At 46.9% G+C, this 21,192-nt stretch overlaps 1 protein-coding gene across 50 annotated transcripts in view; it reads right to left on the reverse strand.

Annotated features, from left to right (window-relative positions):
* Positions 1–21,192, reverse strand: part of NFIX (nuclear factor I X) — a 5,476,577-nt gene that overhangs the window by 508,379 nt on the left and 4,947,006 nt on the right. For 31 of the 50 annotated variants that reach the window (XM_078684524.1, XM_078684487.1, XM_078684527.1 and 28 more), the window contains one exon: positions 2,179–2,320. The exons of the other annotated variants lie outside the window; for them this stretch is intronic. In XM_078684524.1, coding sequence (XP_078540650.1) covers positions 2,179–2,320 — 142 coding nt within the window. The remainder of the gene's footprint in view (positions 1–2,178; positions 2,321–21,192) is intronic. 50 annotated transcript variants of the gene reach the window in all.

Consider the following 21,192-nt stretch of genomic DNA (forward strand, 5'->3'; position numbering starts at 1 on the left):
TGGTGTGATGAGCAAAAGAATGATGGATTAAACCAAGATCCTTCTGGGGTGAATGTTTACATTGTCCAGCATTCCATCCATCAATTTTTTCTTTTTCAATATATGACAATTCATACTTTTTTGTCGTGATTCATTGCTGTATGGGATTTTTGACTTGTGTGACCCCTAGACTTAGTAATATTTAGTCATATTTTCTCTAAGTGAGTCTAAGAAAGGGCTTTCTGTTTCCGACTATTAAATATTGTGCTTCCGAATAATATCTGGGTGCCCCCTGTGTTTTTTACTGCACTCCACTGTTGTGGCTATGATTATACTCATTTTCTAACTTTCATGCTGAGACTCTGCCTCATTTGCAGTGAACAGACTAGGCAATCTTTTGAGGTCTGCGTGTTTGTCAGTGTGTACTTCTTTTTTATTTTCTGTGGGTTAGCCTCCCTCATTTGGCCGTCTCTATGTGTATCCAGCCTCAATCTGTTTGTCTTGTATGATAAAATGTATGTTCAGAAGCTGTAACTCTAAAGCATTAAGATTTTCACTCCAAAGCCAAACTTGAAAAATGTAAGTATTTTTAGAAGACCGATTCCGTCCAGCCAGCATCCCCTCTGGTCAGGAGCACTGAGTGAGGACATGGATGGGTGGATATGGAGTGATGTGAGTGGACAGGCTCATGTGATGAGTGCATGGGTGGAGTGGCAGGGGGTAGACAACGTGATGGATGGGTGCCCTGGATACTTTGTGTTATGTATAGGGAGTGAAAGAGGAGGTATGTGAGAGTGGATATGGGTGGATGGGGGCTGAGAAGACAAGCAACACTATAACTTGACTGGAATACACATTACATTCTCAGCCTGGGCCAGGCCTTTGTGCAACAGAGGTACAGTGCATGGACCCCCGCAACATCATACAAGCGCCCTATTCAGGGTAAGATATCCATCCACCCCAGATGTTCAAGAAGGCAACTTCAAACTCACATACAGGTAACGTCTAGGCAACACAAAGTGAAGTACAGAGGAGGGTAGGGGAGAAGACACACCAAAGGAAGAAAAAAAGAACAGCAACTGGAGGTGCATGAGAAGGAAGCAGCGAGGGGTGATGATGACAGCAGAGAGGGTTAGTGACTGAGCAAAAAAAGCAGAGAGTGAGTCAGGGCCAAGGACCTGCTGTGTGCGTCAACCTCCCAGTATGATCCAGGACTCTGACTACCAGAATTACCTTACATAGGCTATTAAGACATGGAGTCTGATTGGAGTGACACGTGTATGATCAGCATCTTCTGTTGAATTTCAACTCTAATTTGAGAGAATGTGGTCAAGAGTTGCCCAGACTTGCACCATTTAAGGTTCATTGACCAGCGAGGATGGCGGAACCTTTTCTAACCTCTTTGTTTTCCCATGCTTACCACCACCCCTTATATGTAGTGGTTGTGTAGCACACACAATGACTGTAGCATTAGAACCCAAGGCCAGAAAATGATCAGAGAAAGCAGCCCTTTCATACAAGTTCTCCAAACAAGCATGCTGATTTTAGAGTTTCCTGCTCTGCTTTTCGCACCTTGATCCTGTATGATATTTTTAGAACTGAGGAGTAAAGGGGGCAAACACTTACAATAAGTATGTTCTTGAAGAAACAGGGCCAAAGGACATGTCCACTTTTTCTGCACAAGCCTAGGACACAAATTTTGGTAACGCATCTTTATTACATATAAGATCCTCACCACTCTGAGTAAACCCCTATTCTGGGATATACCAGGTCCTAACAATTCCCAAAAAGATCACTGCACATGGAAGGGCGTTGTATCGCTTTAGGCATTCAAAATGTGTCAATAGTTTGTGTTGCTTGGATCTGCCCTGCAATTGTTGCCACCTAAAGCCCAGTGCGCATGCCATGGCACAAGGACTTAACCTATGGGGGTAAAACAAAGAGCGGAGGGCTACTGCATCTTTAGGCTGAGGGATGTGATGGGTAGGCGGTGGAAGGTGGGGAGGGTAAGGAGATGGCATAAAAAATTAATGCAGATAATGTGATGATTTCATGTCCCCAGTCGATTTCCAACAAAAATCAATCTATTCCCCCGCCATTATCCATCATTTAAGATTCCCTGCCCCACCCCTCTCCCACGTTCCCGGCCAATGGATGGCTCTCGTGCAATAAGGAAGTGTTGCTGTAACATCCACTTACAGGGTGATGTTGGTGCCGTGGATCCGCCCTCTGGGGTTGAGGATTTTGTGTCAGGCATAGGAAGGGGAACTGGTCTGGCCACCGGTGGAGGGGGCGGCAGCAAAAAAGACCCCGTGACCTTTCCCTGGCCACTACCGTTGGGCTGCGAACAACATAAATACAAGGAGGCATGAACTAGGTTTGAAAAAAATTCAGACAACTTTAAAGATGCAGTATCCCCCGTTCTTAGTTTTAAAATCTCTGTTTTGACCTTCAAGAGGATTCTACCATGACATCTATCCTTTTCCAGGACTCCTGAAGTCACTGACCCTTCACTGGGGTGAACCATTGCATTTTCATAGACCAGAATGTAGGGGTTTCAAAATATTTTCCTACGGGTTTTGGATAAAATCTTTGAACTTTTTCTGAGTTCATAAGTTAAAATGGGCATTTTTATACTGCACTGAGCTGGACTCAGCAATATTTAGAGCTATGAACGCTAAATAAATATTTTTAAAAAAGCAAAAAAATCAAGTAAATGTAGATGTGAATTTAGATATTGCCTTGAGGTATAAAAAGGGTGCTAAAAATGTGTGAAAGTGCTGTTTGATCATGACGTTTTTAATAGGTGCATGGCTGTGCATTTGTTTGCGTGGCTGGTGAAGGCGGACCTATACAGCAGTATGCCCTATGAATTCTCAAAAATCCCCATCATGCCCTAAAAAGGAGATAGTAAATCAAGGGAGGGACTAGGAACTGATGTTAAGGTCCAGCACCAACACTCCTAATATATCATAGTTGCATAGTAGGATGCTGTTCATCCAGGAGAGACAGAATAAGGAAGAAAAGATAAGCTGTCAGTAGGGACCAGGAAGCTGATCGACTGGATCCGGGGAGCAGAGTAATCAGAAGTAATTGCCCTCACACACACACACAGATGGGTGTCATGCTTCATCATTGGGCGGCTCCTAGTTGGACTGGCGCTGCAATGCCCAATGGGCCCCTCAATGGAGCTCTTTATCGGAGATCTTCTGATGTCTCTCCTGGAGGAACAGCATCCTTCTTCTAGGAAACTAAAAAGGTGATTCCCACCTCAGATCTGTCTCACTGCATCACCTGTATGGGAAAGTGGTAAAGAAGCAGACCCCCTACTGCCACCAGATATCAAGAGGATACTCAAGATTAGGCATGGGTGCAATCACGTCCACAGACTTTGCCTCCCATATTCATAGTTGTTTCTTTGCTCTGTGAAGTGACAATTCCAACTACTACTGGCTCAGTAACTGCAATCTCAGATCTGCAAGCTCTCGCCAAGAAATCAGCAAGCAAAACGTTTGCTAATGTGCTCCAGCAAGTCACAGCAATATTGCTGGTACATTTTTTTGATGCAGGAATTGTGTAGCATGAACTTATGTTAAAATAATACCATCATAAGTTTAATAGTTGAATATATCTCAACTTCATTAATTGAGTAGCTGCCACGTAGTATTTGTGTGTGGTTCCTTGGAGACTGCTAATTCTCAATTACGGCATCATTTTGCAAATAAAGCTTTTCAAAGCAGATAGAAATTCTGATGACCAAATTCGGATAGTTGAAGAAGCATTACAATCATTAATCTACAGCACCACTGGAATCATATTGATGCTTCAGTAAAATCATATTTTTCATTTGTTTTAAATATGCATGAATAGCAATAGGTGTTTTGGTGGGGGCTATCTGAACCTTTTAAATTCTCCCCTCCTTCTAATAATTGAAAATAAGTGATTTGAGAAAATAGTTCATGCTGGTCATTCGCATGGAATTTATAGAAACAAGTGATCATTTATTAGCTTTTCAATTCATTTTCAATTATTTTATTTTTGTTTCAAACATGAGTCAATGAATAGTTCAAATACAGGAGTAGACAGTTTCTATTCAATGTACTATAAGTTAGAAATTGGAGGAAATCTTTGGTGCGATGTTAACATTTTAAGGAACACTCTTTAGAACCGTTCCATTGGTTGAATTGATATATTTTCATTAACAATTATTGCTTCATATTGAACCATTGAGGGATATTTTTAAAAACATGAATTTCAGTACAGCAAATAAAGGTAATACTTTCTAACATTGCTAAAGAGAAGAGGTGTGTGAAACATGTTCGTTATTTTTCACAAGCTGATGTGGTTATGAACGTTTTTAGACACAGCGCAAAGACCTAAGCCAAATTCTGGGTTTTAATTCTTTAGGTTTGTCTCTTACCCATTGTGTCTTGCACCACAGACAAAGCCCAGAAACCTACTAGTATAGTCCACATTGGATTAGTCAGTACGGAAATTAAAGGACACACCATTTATAACCAACCCTTCTGATACACAACAGATGTGCACCTGCACTTCTATACAACTAATCATGCAGCCACACCACATCTATTAATAAACACTGCATCTTATGTATTGCGAATCCCTCTAACACTAAAAGGGGCCACCCACTAAATATATGAAAGTCCTATTAGGATGAAAACAGAGATCAGTGGCCCGTCCATCTACCTACTGGTTTTCACCCTGAAACATAGTCAATTTTCCTCTAAAAAATACAGCTTATTCAGAGGAAGGGGCACACCGAAATGGTACCACAAATATAGTGACTCCCACCATTTGGAAACATTTTGACATTCTTACAAAATGTTCCCGGAGCCAACAGCAAATACAATAATGGGTGTGTTCCTCATTTATTGATTATTTGGACCTTAAAGAGACGCTTAATATTTGAACACTGTGACCAGTACTAACTCACAAAATACGTCCACCTGCCTTACAAGAACAAGAAAATATTACTAGCTCTTGATTGCAAAGTATTGTTAAAATTCTGAAAGCACTTATCAACACTGAGCAAGCAGGAACTAAAAGGTGCATTTATAAATGGTAGGAGAACATCAATGATTTACATTTGAGACAGGAATTGAAAATGTCTACACAAGAATGAAACTACACAATCAAGATAAATATTATATTATATTATTAAGAGGAATGTATCTAAGGTCAATAGCCCACATAGATTATAACTGTGTAAGGCTGTAAACTTTCAATATAAAATATGATGAAATATTAAAGGAAATTACGAATTTTTGAAGAAGCTGACAGCTGTTTCCATGAATGATATCTCTGAAGGAAAAGAAACTCTGACACATATAAGATTTTAGGCAATATCAGAGCATTTAGGAATAAAACGACGCAGGATTAATGGAGGGCAAAGGTGAACAGTGACAAAGTATCCATAGTAGCAAGTAGGTCAGAAAAAGTTTACTCAGCTTACATGATATAATATTATCAACTTCCCAGATGGCTTGACTAACCGAGAACACTGCTATAAAATAAATTGTGCTATACTTGTTTTTTTTGTCAGGAAGCCAATCCAGAAAATGGCAGTTTACCACACAACAGGACCATCTTGAAAATTTACCTCAGTGCCACCTTTAAGCAAAAATATATCCTATAATGCTTTTAGTCTCTACAGAGTAAATGGGATTTCTTTGTAACAGAACACACAGATACCAAAATATGTTCAAACTCTGTCTTTCAAACTATGAAATATTGATACTGTTATCATGTGATAAGTCATATGTTTTCTATTATAGAAAAAAAACTTTGCCTGAAGATGTTTCTGTGATTTGGCACTGGAGACTTTAAATAAAGATTTTAGAATGGTTATTGTATACCCTCCGACAAGATATACTGCCTTATGAGTATGTTGTGATTATGCCTACTATCCGTTTTTATATACGAGGGAGGGGTAAAATTGGAAAAGGCTGTACGGCTTATTATGTCTATGACGCTATCATTATCATTTCTGCAGTCGATAATAAAGTGTGTTAAAAAAAAAAAGAATGGTGATTGTAACTTTTCTTTCAAAACCTTACTGAAGAATAGTTTACCTAATCACAGCAGTTGCTAACCCATATGCCAATTGTTATTGCTGTAACAGGCAAAGGAAGTAAAAATATAAAAATCGAACGCTGGATAAATGATGTGATCCATTACAGAAACTGGACACTAACATGCTGTTTCAAGTCAGGAAATGTTGGATTTACATCATAGCTTTGGCTTCAAAATGGAACTTTACTATTGATGGCTGCCACTACAGTATGGCATTAATTTCTCAAGAATGTTTAATATGCTATGCATATGCAAAAATATTCATCAATATGAAGGGAGGATCTAGGACGTTTTCTACATAGAGCAATAGAACTTCTTTCGCCTAACAAAGTATTTCTTTACAATTTACTCAACTGTTCAGCAAATCATTAATTAAATCCATAAAAACCTTCAATCCATTCAAACAATTAAATCACTTAATCCAGTCAAACAAATCATCCAATCTAAATGAAACTTTACTGGTTTGCTAGAGAGGCAAGAATTAAGGTTTACGTTTGTTGACTATCCTATACATCTATTAACTATCGCAAACCTGGCTACTTAACTGACCTCCAGTCCATTTCAGGAGGCTTGGGACAATCGAGGAGTAAGAGTTCACTCATTCTGTAAATGCCAAAATTCAGGTAATTCCAAGTACTAAACAATCCTTCACAGGTACTGCATCAAGTTTACAAAACTCCCTGCCGCTTCATCCTGAGAATAACAGCTAACAATCTGTTGTTCAGAAAAGTCATAAAGACTCACTTCTTTAGGATTAGCTTTAGCGTTCCAGATCCCTCTGCCAGCTCTATCGACTAGGGCCCTGAATTGGTCAACACCCACTAATATCAGAACTGAGACTAGTCAATTGATTAAGATCTTATATTGTTCCAACAATCACCAATGTCAGACATGAGACTTGATATTCATTCATATTTATTATTTAAGGCTTTTGATGTCATTTTTACAACTTCCCTGTTCTTCCTTTGTCCAACATGCTCCTCCTTGCCAGTCCTCATTCCTCAGCCCCTTCTCCCAAATCCCTCTTGTTAATCTTGAGTCTTCCATGTATAATTTTGTTATTTAAAATGCTTTCATACCCATAGTGAGCTCGCTCCTTCCAAAACCATGAAATAAAATTAAAAAATATCAAATGGTATTTCATTACGTTTTAAAACCAACAAGCATATTGTGAAAAATATTTCTGGATCTTCTCCCAGTAGAGGCTAGATGGACTATTATACAGGCCCTTGTTACGCCGCGTCTAGACTACTGTAACATCTTATACTTAGGGGTGACCCAAAAAAATGTATACATCCTGCAGAAGGTTCAGAATGCTGCAGCTCGCCTAATCCTGAATATTCCTAGACGGGCCTCGTTTGGAGAGGCTCTGAGGAAATTAAACTGGCTTCCCATACAGGCCAAAGTCACCTTTAAGGCCTTGTGTTTCACTCACAGGATCATCAATAAGAAAGGTCCTGGCTTCTTGCACCCCCTTCTTACTGCCTATATTCCTGCACGTGGCCTAAGATCCTTGGGCACGGCAAAGCTGATTGTGCCTAAGGTTCGGAAGGTACGGGCTGGTGGGAGATCCTTTGGCTTTCTGGCGGCAACAACCTGGAACAACCTCCCTGCTGATCTAAGGATGTGCCTGTCGGAGACTTTGTTTCGGAAAAAACTTAAGACGTGGCTATTTCGCTGTCCCCTTGATGGCCGGAAATAGGTCTTATGCAACTGTTCTATAGGGGGTTTTGGGTTGCAGGATGGGTGGGTGATCTCTGGATCAGCTATTGGGTACTAATTTGGTGTTTTAGCACAGGGACACTCCGTTGGAGTAACCAGGCGCTCTATAAGCTGTATAATAATATAATAATAATATTCACAATATACCACAAGAACATGTCTACCACCTGTTTATATGCTACTTCCCTCTTAACTTGCATAAACATAAGAACTGCATTAAACCTAAAGGACATTTCCAAAATCATATATCCACCAACCTTACTATAAGAGTTTTAAATAAATTGCTAAATGTTAATTTGATAACTGTTTTACCATTAACTAATGCAGTAAAAGCTGGCGTACCCAGTGCTAACACTGGAATGGCTTTAACAATACTAGCAAAAATATAGCAATTACACAGTCGGACTGCTATTGCAGGTAAGTGAGACGCAGGTCTAAAGCTTGTTTAAAAAACACTGTCTGCTTCTTGGGTAAAAAATAACCCACAAAGAATCTGGTGGTAGATTATAATCTTGTTAACAATTAAATGATTGACCAAAATCATTTTAGAAGTTAAACCACAGATTTATTGCTAACTAATACAATGACCAGATTGACTTTGAAACAGAATTGTGATACATTTGAAGGAGAATACTTTGTGAAAGGGAATACTACTTGAAGGGGTAATAGGAGGGAAATAGGGTTTGGGAACATCTTTGAGAATTTCTTTTTATAAATTGAGTGATACATTCACCCCCAGGTCTGGAATAGCCATACTGGGCACTGGGTATATTCCCAGTGGGCGGCCAGGGTGGGAACCTTATTTACTGCTGGTGGGAGCCTTTTTAGTTGCTGGGGGGTATGGACGGCTGTGTTTCCACCTGTAGGGCTTCAGCACTTCACAAACAAATGATGCAAAACAAATAGTTTTAAAGCATGTTTGTTTCAAAGCCACTTGTTTTTGTATTTGTTTGGTTCCTATCTCTACAGGGTATCCATGAGCAGCACTGACGTTCCGGGGATGGGTGGCGAGGGGTCTGCTTATGCTTGACTCGGAGAATCCAGGACATATATGTTTAGGACTCTCCAAAATTCTAAAGTGTATGTCTTCATAATGTGGCCATTGAAACCCATTTCAGTTTAGTATTTTAAATGTACCTCTGCATTGAGTGACAATTGTTAGTGATTCTAATCATGAACTTAGAAACATTCATGCCCCATTCACCACGCCCCTTTTCATGATGTTATTAGTGAAGCAAGAGGGAAGTCAGTTGCCTTTTGTTCCCTATATGTGGCCTAGGGTGTTAATAGAGATGGAGTAACATTACAGACTTTTGTATTTCTGCAGCACACATCATGAACTGTAGTTAAATGTGCTCTCATGTGATGATGAAAGAAAAGGAGGCACTATGAAAATAGTAAAAGCCTAGGATCACATAACGTGGCCAAGTGGAAGTCAGGATTGATACAAGGTTTCCTGATTTCACGTTGTTCAATTTAGACACTACGACGTGATTATCTTTTTTTATTTTTCCCATTTTAGATCACAGCTTAATGCTATGTGTTTAATTATTTGAGGTACTAAATCAGTGCACTGTGTTAAATACATTCAGGCTATGCATGTTCCATATGGATTGGTGATGCTAGTGTCTGTGGAGGGTGATGTTTTGATGCAGAAGCTAAAATGATTACCAGGAGACGCACCCTTGGTCAGACATTGAGACCATTTGCTCCATATAGTTGAACAGCTTTATTAATAGTCATGCATTCTTGAATTAATTAGTCTACCCACTCTTCACCCTTACAATTATTCATTCATTCATTGAGCTATGCAGCCAAGTCTCCAAACTCCATACATGTTGTCGAACGTAGGAGTTAAGAACAGAGCCCTTGACTGGTTAAGGAGTTTTCTAACCGACCGCACCCAGACTGTCACCATGGGTGCTTATCGATCAGCGGAGGTTGAGATTTCTAAAGGGGTGCCACAGGGCTCTTGTCTGAGCCCAACACTTTTTAACATCTATGTGGCACCCCTGGCGAGAGTGATGCGCAAATTTGGTTTCATCCCCGTGTCATACGCGGATGACACGCAGCTCCTCTTCCCTTTTAAAACTCTCACCGCTGAACTAAAAAACTCCTTCTCTGCAGGCATGAAGGCCATTGCACAGTGGATGTCTACCAACTATCTACAGTGTAACGTCAGTAAGACTGAAATTATGCTATTCGGAGAGGCCAAACTTCTGTAGACCCCGGATTGGTGGCCCTCTGATCTTGGTATGGTCCCAGTACCCAAACAGGTCGTGAAAAACCTGGGGATCTGCCTTGATCAGGATCTGTCACTAAAACAACACTGCAACTTTGTTGCAGGCGCATGCTTCTATGTCATCAGCATGTTGCGGAAAGTTTTTCCTCTATTGCCAGACTCCTTTAGGAAGACCCTAGTGCAAGCCCTTGCTTTGAGCCATATTGATTACTGCAATGGGCTGCTTCTCTCTGCTAACGAGGGCGTGTTGGCTGGACTCCAGGTAGTCCAGAACACGGCGGCTCGCTTAGTTATGAATGCCCCTCCAAGAACAGCATCCAAACCTCTCTTAAACCAACTTCATTGGCTCTCCGTACGACAAAAGGCAAAATTCAAAATATGCTGTATTATTCACAAAAGTATAAATGGACAGGGCCCTACTTACTTGAGGCAGAAATTCACTCCCTACATCCCTTCCAGACTGCTTAGATCTAGCACAAGCCATCTACTGGTAGTGCCTCGTGCCAATAAAGCTAGGCACGGAGGTAAGGCACTATCTGTAGTAGGACCCACATTGTGGAACCGACTCCCCCTCACTCTTAGACAGTGTACGGTACATCTCAAATTTAGGAAACTCCTTAAAACCTCGCTGTTTAAAAATGAGATATAACTCCAGCCTCACTTACTTCCCTGTGTCTGTAAACCGGCCCAAAACCGCAGAGATACTCCAGATGGAGTCGAATCCAGCGCTATATAAACTCGCAAATAAATAAATACATCCATTCAATGACCGGATAAGGTTCTATAATGGAAAACATGTAGTAAAACACACCATAGTTGCATTTATTTTTTCAAATTCCTGCAAACCTCGCCTTGCAGTGAACAGACTCGCTCACTCACTACATGCATTATGAGGGCTGGTCTGATAAAATTTACGAGGAATGCCTTAGACTCCCAGTCCACCCCTGTTCACCTCAGAGAGTGTATGTTTATTTTATAGAGTGTTAGTACACTCTGTGCCTGCCTAAACTATCTTCAGAGTCTGCTGAGTTACTTTCAAGGCTTTAACTTCCAAAGGCAAAGAAAAACACTAAGGAAAAGGCAAACCGACACGTTTTATCATACATCATACTTAGGATCTGGAATTATTACTCATCCCTGACTCCGCTCCCCCTCCATTCAAATCCAGCAAGCTGACCACCTCCACTTTTTAAAGACACAGAGGACTCATCCCTTCAAAGGTCATTTCCCACAAAAAAGTCTAGCAAATAAGCCATGCCAATTCAGTAGGAGACTTGTAAGGGTGTAGTATGAGGCTGGTGATGCATTTTGGAGCATACTGTTGCAACTATATTTCTAAAACATGGTGTGGTAATGCACTGTAATTTACAGGCAGCATATTTTTCATTGAAATTGCCACTAAAATTGCGAAAATGTACAGTTTTACTGATAAAACTATATATCAAAAGATAATGGGGCCTATTACGATGGAGGATTTTCCGCATCCTCCGGGCCGGCGGAAGCCACGGCCGGCCCGGAGGATGCGGAAAATCCTCTGCGGACCCACCAAAGACCCACCGCCACATTAGGATGGCTGGTGGGTCCTGGTTTCCGTCCGCAGCTTTTCCGCCACGGTTGGCTTACAACCGCGGCGGAAAAGTACTAATATGGTGACGGTGTCTCTCAGACACCGTCAGCCAGATTAGGATGGGCTCTGAAACATGCTTTTCCGCGGCGGCTTTTCCGCCGTGGAAAAGCATGTGTAACTTCACTGCGGGGGCCCGTTGCGGGCCCCCTAGGTGATGGGGGGTGCACATGGGGGGTACCTATGGTACCCCCCTGCATGTGTATGCAGAAAGCGGCAGGCACCGCGCGGTGCCTGCCACTTTCTACATACAAATGCAATGCGTGCATTTTTAACATTGCTGCGGGTGCAGCTTGAAGCCGCACCCGCCGCAATGTTAAAAATAGAGGATGTGACCGCCAGGGTGGCGGTCACATCCTAATTGCACAGGAGGGAACTCCGCAGCCCATGCGGAGGTTCCCTCCTACTCTATGGTGGCGGACGGACTCAGGTCCGTCCGCCATCATAATGTGCTCCAATGTGTGGAAAACATGTTTCAGCGAATATTTATCATTTGTGCATCACCAAATATCTTGACATTATTTGATGCTATTAAAATATTTTTTTCCATTACACTTCAGAATTAAAAATGTACTTCACTTGTGCTTTCTAACCTCCTGATATATTTTGAAATATTTGACAGTTCATCTACAGGTTTTTACATTCTGTTGTATGTTAGAAACAAACAACATAATACAGCCTTTGCTTTCACACTCCCTGTACCCCAGCAACATTGTCACATATTTCACTTTACAAAATCATCTGACTTAGTAGTCAGGGAACGTAAACATCTACCTCAATGATGAAAAGAATAAGCAGCCATTTTTCTTTAGACATAGCCTGACATTTGACCTCTGCCTTCGAACACACAACAAATGTGACAAGATAAAAAACAAATTTAAATGCATCTTTACTGCTCATTCACCCTCTGAAACCCAGTACGGTTATTTTGGGGGTGCTACAGTGCTACCCCTGCACTATACTTCCACCTCCTATGCCGTATGCTATGTATTAATGTTTTTGCCACCGAAATGAGGTTGCAAAATAATGAAGTTACTGAGACCTCCAAGGAGTTGGTAACCCATTCACAAGAGGGAAGGGTCCCATTGGGGTCCACTTCCCCTTTGTGAATTAAGAAAATGTTTTGGAATACGCAGTGGTAGTCAAGACAAATGCAAACTCTCAAACAAAATCACAAAAGCTTTTCAGCTCTGTTACCTTTAAGGAAAACAGGCTACAATTATATTAAAAAAATTGGTGTTACATAAAATCAAGGACAGACATTGGCAATCTGCTGTCCCCAGCAGGCCACTATCCCTGTGATGGCTTCCAATCATAGTAAGTCACAATTAGCGACCTATCTCATTAATATTCTTGAAGTACGTTAGATTGTGAATCACTCTGATGCACAAGTTACTACTTGTGTAACGATATATCTGTAAGAGACATTAGTTAGTGATAGATTCCTTACCTTAGAATATCCCCCGACGTCAGACTGGATCCGGAAATTTTTCGCGTGGCAGTACCCTTGCGCGTTGGTAGGCGTCGTCTGCGGCTCCGCGTCCGTCGTCGGCGCCGTGATGACGTCGTCGAAGTACTTAGACGCCGCCTCCGCGTGCTGATGTCAGTTCTTAGACACAGCTTTTCCGCGCCAGAAGCGCTGAGCCATGTTAAAAACCAACACTGGTGCAATTGAAACTAGGGCCCTGAAAGGGGATAACCCTAACCCTAGATGGGTGAGTCGGTAAGGAATCTATCACTAACTAATGTCTCTTACAGATATAGCGTTACACAAGTAGTAACTTGTGCATCTGAAAGAGACACGTTAGTGATAGATTCCTTACCTTAGAATAGATACCCCAGCAATACCAACCCCGGTGGTGGGTCTGCGAACCAAGAATCACACCAGAAAGTCCTGGAGGACGGAACGGCCAAAGAAGCCATCCCTCCGGACTTGGCTGTCCAGGCAGTAGTGTCTTGCAAACATGTGCAGCGAGGCCCACGTAGCTGCCTGACAGATGTCTTGTAAGGGCACTCCCCGGCCCAGGGCAGTTGTAGTCGCCGTGGCTCGGGTGGAATGAGCCCACAATCCAACAGGGGGCTCCTTTTTAGCCAAGGAGTAACATGCCTGGATACACAAGATGATCCACCGGGAGATGGTCCTCTTGTGCACCGCTTTCCCCTTCTTAGCGCCCACATAACCAACAAAGAGTTGGTCATCCACCCGGAACTGGCGTGTGCGATCCAAATAGAATGAGAGCGCACGTTTTGGGTCCAGACGGTGGAGCCGCTCTTCCTCTTTAGAGGGATGCGGTGGCGGGAAGAAGGTTGGCAAGGTGATAGACTGCCCGATGTGGAAGGCTGTGACAACCTTGGGCAGGAAAGATGGCCTAGTCCGCAATACAACCTGGTCCAGATGGACAGAAAGGAAAGGGGGTTTTGATGAAAGATCCTGGAGCTCACTCACTCTCCTGGCAGAGGTGATGGCAACCAGGAAAGCAGTCTTCAGAGTCAGAAGGCGGAGAGGACAGTTGTGAAGTGGCTCAAAGGGAGCGCACATCAGAAATGTAAGAACACGGTTCAAGTCCCACTGAGGCATCACAAACGGAACAGGAGGGAACGTGTGTGTGATGCCCTTTAGAAATCTGTTTACAATAGGGGACTTGAACAAAGAAGGTTGATCAGGCAGCCTCAGAAAGGCTGAAAGGGCAGAAAGGTAGCCCTTGATAGTGCCCAGAGCAGAGCCCTTCTGGGCAAGAGAGAGAAGGAAGAGAAGTATCTCAGAGAGAGGGGCAGCAAGAGGATCCACAGCCTTTGCTGTGCACCATGCCACAAATCTGTTCCACCTGCAGGCGTATATGCACTTTGTGGAGGGACGCCTGGCTGCCAGAATGACATTCCAGACTTCAGGAGGCAAGTCAAATGGCCGCAACTGTCGCCGCTCAATCTCCAAGCACGGAGGTGGAGACTGGACAGGTTCGGGTGGAGGACCGTCCCCTACTGCTGCGACAGAAGGTCCTCCTGAAGAGGCAGACGAACCGGGGGATCGACTGACATACTGAGTAGCTCTGGATACCAGTACCTTCGTGCCCAGTCCGGAGCCACAAGGATGACTTGGGCCCGGTCGCGCTTGATCTTCTTCAGCACTCTGGGCAGAAGTGGTATTGGCGGAAAGGCGTACAACAGACCGCAACTCCACTCGCGACGAAAAGCGCCTCCGAGCGAGTGCCGCCTTTCCAACGCGCAGAACCGATGACATTGCGCGTTCTCTTCGGTGGCAAATAGATCTAACCAAGGCTCTCCCCATCGCTGAAAGAGGCCTTGCGCCACGTCCGAGTTCAGACGCCATTCGTGATCCATCATGCACCGACGGCTGAGCTCGTCCGCCCTGGCGTTCAGAGAACCTGCCAGGTGTTGAGCCACCAGGGTCACGCCCTGGCGTTCCAGCCACTGCCAGAGGCGCAGAGCCTCCTGGCAAAGGGTCCACGACCCCACCCCGCCTTGTTTGTTATTATTATTATTATTATTATTATTATGCGTTCTTATATAGCGCTCGATTACCCGTAGGCATCTCGGCGCTTGCCTTGGGAACCCGTCCTGGCTTTTCCCTGTGAGATACCCGTACTGGGCATCCCCAAGGTGAAAGCCAGGCATCCCGCCGCGGGGGGCCGTAGTGGAGATTAAGCATGCTGATGCCCAGAGCTGCAGAGTGTGAACCCGTGATTCGAGTAGGCACCGAAACGAGAATTACCGAGTCCGTGGATATTTTGGGCTCAAGACCCTGCCGCGTCGGGAATTGAACCCTGGTCCCGGGTCTGACCTCTGCTTCAGGGTCTACCTCCTCTAACCAGTGAGCCACACTTCTCCACTTTGTTGCAGTACCACATGGCGGTGGTGTTGTCTGTGAACACCTGCACTACACTCCCCCGGACAGAGGGGAGGAATGCCTTCAGTGCTAGATGAATCGCCCGCAACTCCAAAAGGTTTTTTGTGGAGCCGGGCCTCAGCCGGAGACCAAAGGCCTCTGATCTCTGCCTCTCCCATGTGGCATCCCCAGCCCTGGAGGGACGCATCCGTCACAACTACGTGCTCCGGTTGGGGAAGGGAGAGGGATCTGCCGCTGACCCAATCGCGGTCCGTGAGCCACCACTGCAGTTCTCTCGCAGTGCCACCCGAGATCAGGACGTGGTCGGACAGGTTGCCCTGATGCTGGGCCCACTGAAACTTCAGGTCCCACTGCAGAGCCCGCATCCGCCACCTGGCGTGATGCACCAGTAGGATGCAGGAGGCCATCAGCCCTAGAAGCCGCAGCGTCAACCTGACCGAGACCCGGGATAAAGGCTGGAAGAGTGGAATCAGAGCCTGAATATCCCGGACCCGCTGTTCGGAAGGATAAACCCGAAACTGCGCTGAGTCCAGAACCGCTCCGATGAAGAGGAACTTCTGAGAGGGGCACAGGTGTGACTTCGGCACATTGAGGGAAAACCCCAGCTGGTGCAGGAGGTCTGCCGTTGTCTGGAGGTGGCTGAAGACTGTTTGGGGCGAGCCCGCCTTCAACAACCAGTCGTCGAGGTAGGGGAAGACTGAAACCCCCAACCTGCGCAGATGAGCTGCGACCACCGGCATCACCTTTGTGAACACCCGTGGGGCGCTGGTAAGGCCGAAGGGGAGCACGGTATACTGAAAGTGCTCGTGGCCAACCGTGAACCGCAGGTAGCGCCGGTGGGCTGGCAGGACGGGGATGTGGAAATAAGCGTCCTGCAAGTCCAACGCTACCATCCAGTCTTCTCGGTCCAGGGCAGCTAAGACCTGAGCCAGTGTCAGCATTTTGAACTTCTCCTTCCGGAGGAAGCCGTTGACGTTCCTTAGGTCCAAGATAGGGCGTAGGCCCCCTTTGCCCTTCTTGGGTACCAGAAAGTAGTGGGAGTAGCAACCACACCCTACTTCTGGCCCAGGAACGCGCTCGATGGCCCCCTTGGCCAAGAGGGCCGTAACTTCCTCCTGCAGAAGCCGCAAATGATCCCCCGATACTCGGTGGTACTGCGGTGGCATGGCTGGAGGGGTCGCCTCGAAGGGGAGGGAGTAGCCCCTTTGGACGATTTGCAGCACCCACCTGTCCGACGTGACAGTGCGCCAGTGGAGGAGGTGATGGCGAACCCTGCCCCCCACTGGCGTTACATGGGCCTGAAAGCACGGACTAGGAGGGTTTAGAGGCGGATGTTGCGGGGGAAGGTGTGGACTGACCTCGCCGTTGTCCCCGACCGCCACCACGGCGGTTTCCATGGCCGCCACCGCGTTGGGTATTACCCTGCGGAGCGTGGCTGGCAGCACGTGTGGGTACACCCCTTCCGTGGCCACGAAAGGAGTGAAAGGCAGCCGATTGATGTGGCAGGGCTGAGAGGCCCAAGGACTTGGCCGTAGCCCTGGAGCGCTCTAGCGCATGGTCTGCCTTGTCGCCAAAAAGGCGATGGCCATCAAACGGCATGTCCATCAGTGTGTTTTGGACATCGGCCGAAAAGTTGGCGGACCTCAACCAGGCGTGACGTCTGACCGCCACTGTCATTGCCATCGCTCTACCTAGTGAGTCGGTGGTATCCAGCCCACACCGGATAGAATATCTGGCTGCATCCCGGCCCTCCACAAGGGCTTGGCCGACTTTGGCCCGTACCTCCAACGGACACTCTGGCAGCACTTCCGCAACCGTATCCCACAGAGAGTGGGTGTAGCGGCCCAAGAGGCATGCGGTGTTGGAAGACCGCAGTCCCAGACTAAGGGAGGAGAAGATCTTTTTGCCGTACTGCTCATACCTCTTGGATTCCCTGTCCGGCGGAGCCAACGGGAATGGGTTCTGGGAATTGGAGGCCTGGATGACCAGGCTCTCGGGGTGGGGTGGGTGGACAGGAAACATGGGTCACCCGGAGCCGGGCGGTGGCGTCTGGCCACGTTCCTATCTACAGGCGAACCTGTAGCGGGCTTGGACCAAGTGCCCAAAAGAACGTCGGTCAAGGCCTCGTTAAACGGCAGCAGAGGCTCAGCTGAGCATGACTGCGGCTTAAGGACCTCAGTGAGGAGGTTAGTCCTCACGGCCGCGACGGTTAGCTCAAGGCCCAAGGCCTTGGCTGCCCTCATCAACACCACACTGTAGGTTGCCCCCTCCTCCGTAGCCACGGTAGGACGTGAGACAAAGCCAGTGTCGGGCGAAGTGTCCAGACCACTGGCATCCCCAAGTTCACCTGTCCAGTCCTCCTGGGACTGACATGCATGTGTCAGAGGGTCCTCAGACCCCTCCCAATACTCCTCATCACCCATCTCCTGATAGTCAGGGTCAGAAAATGATTGGGCCGGTTCATGGTAAGTAAACTCTCCGAACGGCGTCTGAAGCGGCACCCAGCGGCGCCGCTTCAGCGCCGGTACCGGGTCAAGGGAGGCATCGGGGACGGCGCCGCCCGAGGGCGGAGCCGGGGGTGACACCTGGGGGGTCGGCGCCGGGGAGGTCGTGAAGTCCACCGACGGCGACCCGGATCCAGTGGGGCCCTGGGGCGCCGGGCCCGAAGGCGCCGGCGGCGTCTGGGCCGAAGCACCCGACGGCGTCGGGTCCGAAGCCCCCGACCCGCTAGGCCCCCCAGCCGGGTCCGCTGGGCCCAGAGGCGTCGCGGAGCCCATCGGAGGAGAGAGGGACCTCATGGCCATGAGGAACCGCTCGATCTCCTCCGGCGTCGCGTTAGGCCCAGGGACCGGAGGGTATGAGGCCGGACGCGGCACCTGCAACTCCGACAGAGCCGCGTGGGCGGTGTCACCAGAACCCCCGGCCGCGTGGCGCGAGCGTCGGGGGGAGTCGGAAGAGCGATGACGTCTCTTCGACTTCTTGTGCTTACCTGACGACTTCGACCCGGAGGAGTGATGTCGACTCCCGGAGCTCCGATGGCTCCTCTCCCGCGACCGGTCCCTCGACCTCTGTCCGGACCGGGACCGTTCTCTGCGCGGGACCGACTGCCGGAGTACGAGTCGCTTGCGGGACCGCTCCCGCCTAGCTTTCGAAGTCAGGGCCCGACAGTCGGAGCAGGTCTTGTTGTCGTGATCGACGCCGAGGCAGTGGAGACACCGACGGTGAGGGTCGGTGACCGACATCAGTCGGTCGCAATCCTCACAGGGCTTGAAACCTGGCATCCCTACCGGCACCGGTCGGAGTTGAAGACTCGAAAAAGGATGATCAAAAGATCAAAAAAGAGTTAGTCAAAAAGTGACTACGGTACCACTTTTTCCGGATCTGCGCTGCTGGCGCGGAAAAAAGAAGAACTGACGTCAGCTCGCAGAGGCGGCGTCTAAGTACTCCGACGACGTCATCACGGCGCCCACGACGCCGACGACGGACCCGGAGCCGCAGATGACGCCTACCGACGCGCAAGGGTACTGCTACGCGAAAAATTTCCGGATCCAGTCTGACGCCTGGGGATATTCTAAGGTAAGGAATCTATCACTAACGTGTCTCTTTCAGATTTGGAATTTTCCAAACTGACATGATAGCACATAGGTCAGTTTGTAAAAAATTTAACGTGACACTTTGATGGTTATGGGTATCCGACATTATGACTAAATATCACCATTCCTCAAGTCCCTGCACTGACTACAGTGGGAAGCAAGGGGAAAATGCAAAATTGCTAGTCTGCCGTACAAGTCTATTGATATCTACAACATACAAAACTTACACTCAGGCTAGATGCTAGTTATTTGAAACAGAGCCAAATGTGTGACAACACTTTTTTAATATTTTGTTTTATTAAGTATAAAAAAGATTTGCGGATTGCACAACTGGCAGTCACATCTCAAAACATTCGCTTGAAATATTTTGATTTTTGAAACAAATCAGTACTCCAATCCCAAGAAAAGCAGTTGCGAACACTTAGAAGAAAACGCTAACGACACGGTGAACAACTTAGACTCAACATGACATCCCACAAACCACTTTGAAACCCAAAATCCGTCTACCATCCGAGAAATAAATTACACAGAGAACACCAACTATGTATACTTTAGAAAAGTCTGTAAAGATACATAAAGGGTTTCCCTAACATATGTATTTGAGCCCCAGGGGGAGTCTGAAGAGGTGCTGGTTCTATCAATGACATCAGAAACGTATTCCTGGGAAGGTCCGCTGACATTTCCTACATGATAGTATTCACGCTGTGCAGCGTTTTCCATAGCAGACGCGTTTATGCCAAAGGGAACAGGATCTCCTGTGTATGTGCACACTTTTTAGGTCTCATCTAGCGTTGCAGCGCATGCGCTGTTTACTCTGTGAGACCTAAAGTGAGAGAGGATATTTCAGAAGGGAACTTGAAGCCCCGCCCATCCTTATCATTGGGTCGCGTCAGCGTTTAAGCTAAACACTGGCTTGCCATTGAAAAGGATGCTTTTTGGCCACTGCCCTTTCTCACTTTTGGACGGCCCATCAGGACTAGGTCGTCTGCTTCACGGCTATCGTGAAGCACTCGGGGGAGTGGGGGGCTGGGCTTTCTTCGGGTACTTCTGAGAGATTTATCTACGGAGAGACAGGAACTCCTCGCCGTTTTATAGGTTCCTTATACTTGATGCTGGCTTTATGGTATGGCTGGCATCCCCTCTACCTGTGGCTCACAGGGCCGGTTTCCTCTCACAGGGGGTCCCTGAATTATTCTTTCAGCCTCCCCAGGCTGCCAGAGGTCCCCCGGAGTATTCTCTCTGTTCCTCCCTCGCTACCAGGGGTCCTGCGGATATTCCCCCCTGCTCCCTGTGTTTGGCATCCTGTGGCAGGCCCTAGAGGGCAGAGAATCCCCCTGGAAGTAGCAGTGTTGGGTTACAGCAGTCATAAGGTCTCTTCATGCAGCCATGTCCCCGTAGGGAATCGTGCCACGCGTGAGGCGAAAGGCTCTTCGGTAACACTTACATGCCACTGCTAACAGGAGCGGGGCAGGGCGCACCATCGGCGCCAACGGATGAGGTAGCCCGGTTACACGTGCTAGGGAGATAGGCGGCATTGCCGTAGCCGTGTCTTCCCTACCCCTATCCGCCAACCAGCGGGCAATACATTAGAGCTGCGCAGCTAGGTAGTAGTGCTCAAAGCAGGGAGCTGCCAGTCCCCCTTTGTCCGTTGGGAGGAAAAGTTTCCCTAATGCCAACCAGTGCCTGGAGGCGCCACAGATAAAATCCCGCAGCAGTTTGTTGAGCATGGAAAAAAAGGAGGCGGGAATGAACAGGGGTAGGTTGGCGAATATGTACAGGAGTCGGGGAAGCATGACCATTTTGGCAAAGGCCACTCTGCCCGTGGTCGTCAGCGGGAGCGTGGCCCAAAATCGCATCTGAGATCTGAGCGCTGCAACCGCCCTCCCGAGATTCCCGTCAAACAGGTTGGTCGGGTGACGGTATATTTGGATCCCTAGGTACAAGAAGGTGTCTGCCTTCCTTTGGACACGTGTGTCCTCAGGGTGGTATCCCCTGTTTTTAATGGGCTATTTCCTCCTACCTGCACTGTAATTGTTACTTGCACCGCGCTTGGCGGGTCCCGGTTCCTGTGGGT

The sequence above is a fragment of the Lissotriton helveticus genome, chromosome 1_1 (genome assembly GCF_964261635.1).
Source record: "Lissotriton helveticus chromosome 1_1, aLisHel1.1, whole genome shotgun sequence".
In the NCBI taxonomy this organism is placed as follows: Eukaryota; Metazoa; Chordata; class Amphibia; order Caudata; family Salamandridae; genus Lissotriton; species Lissotriton helveticus.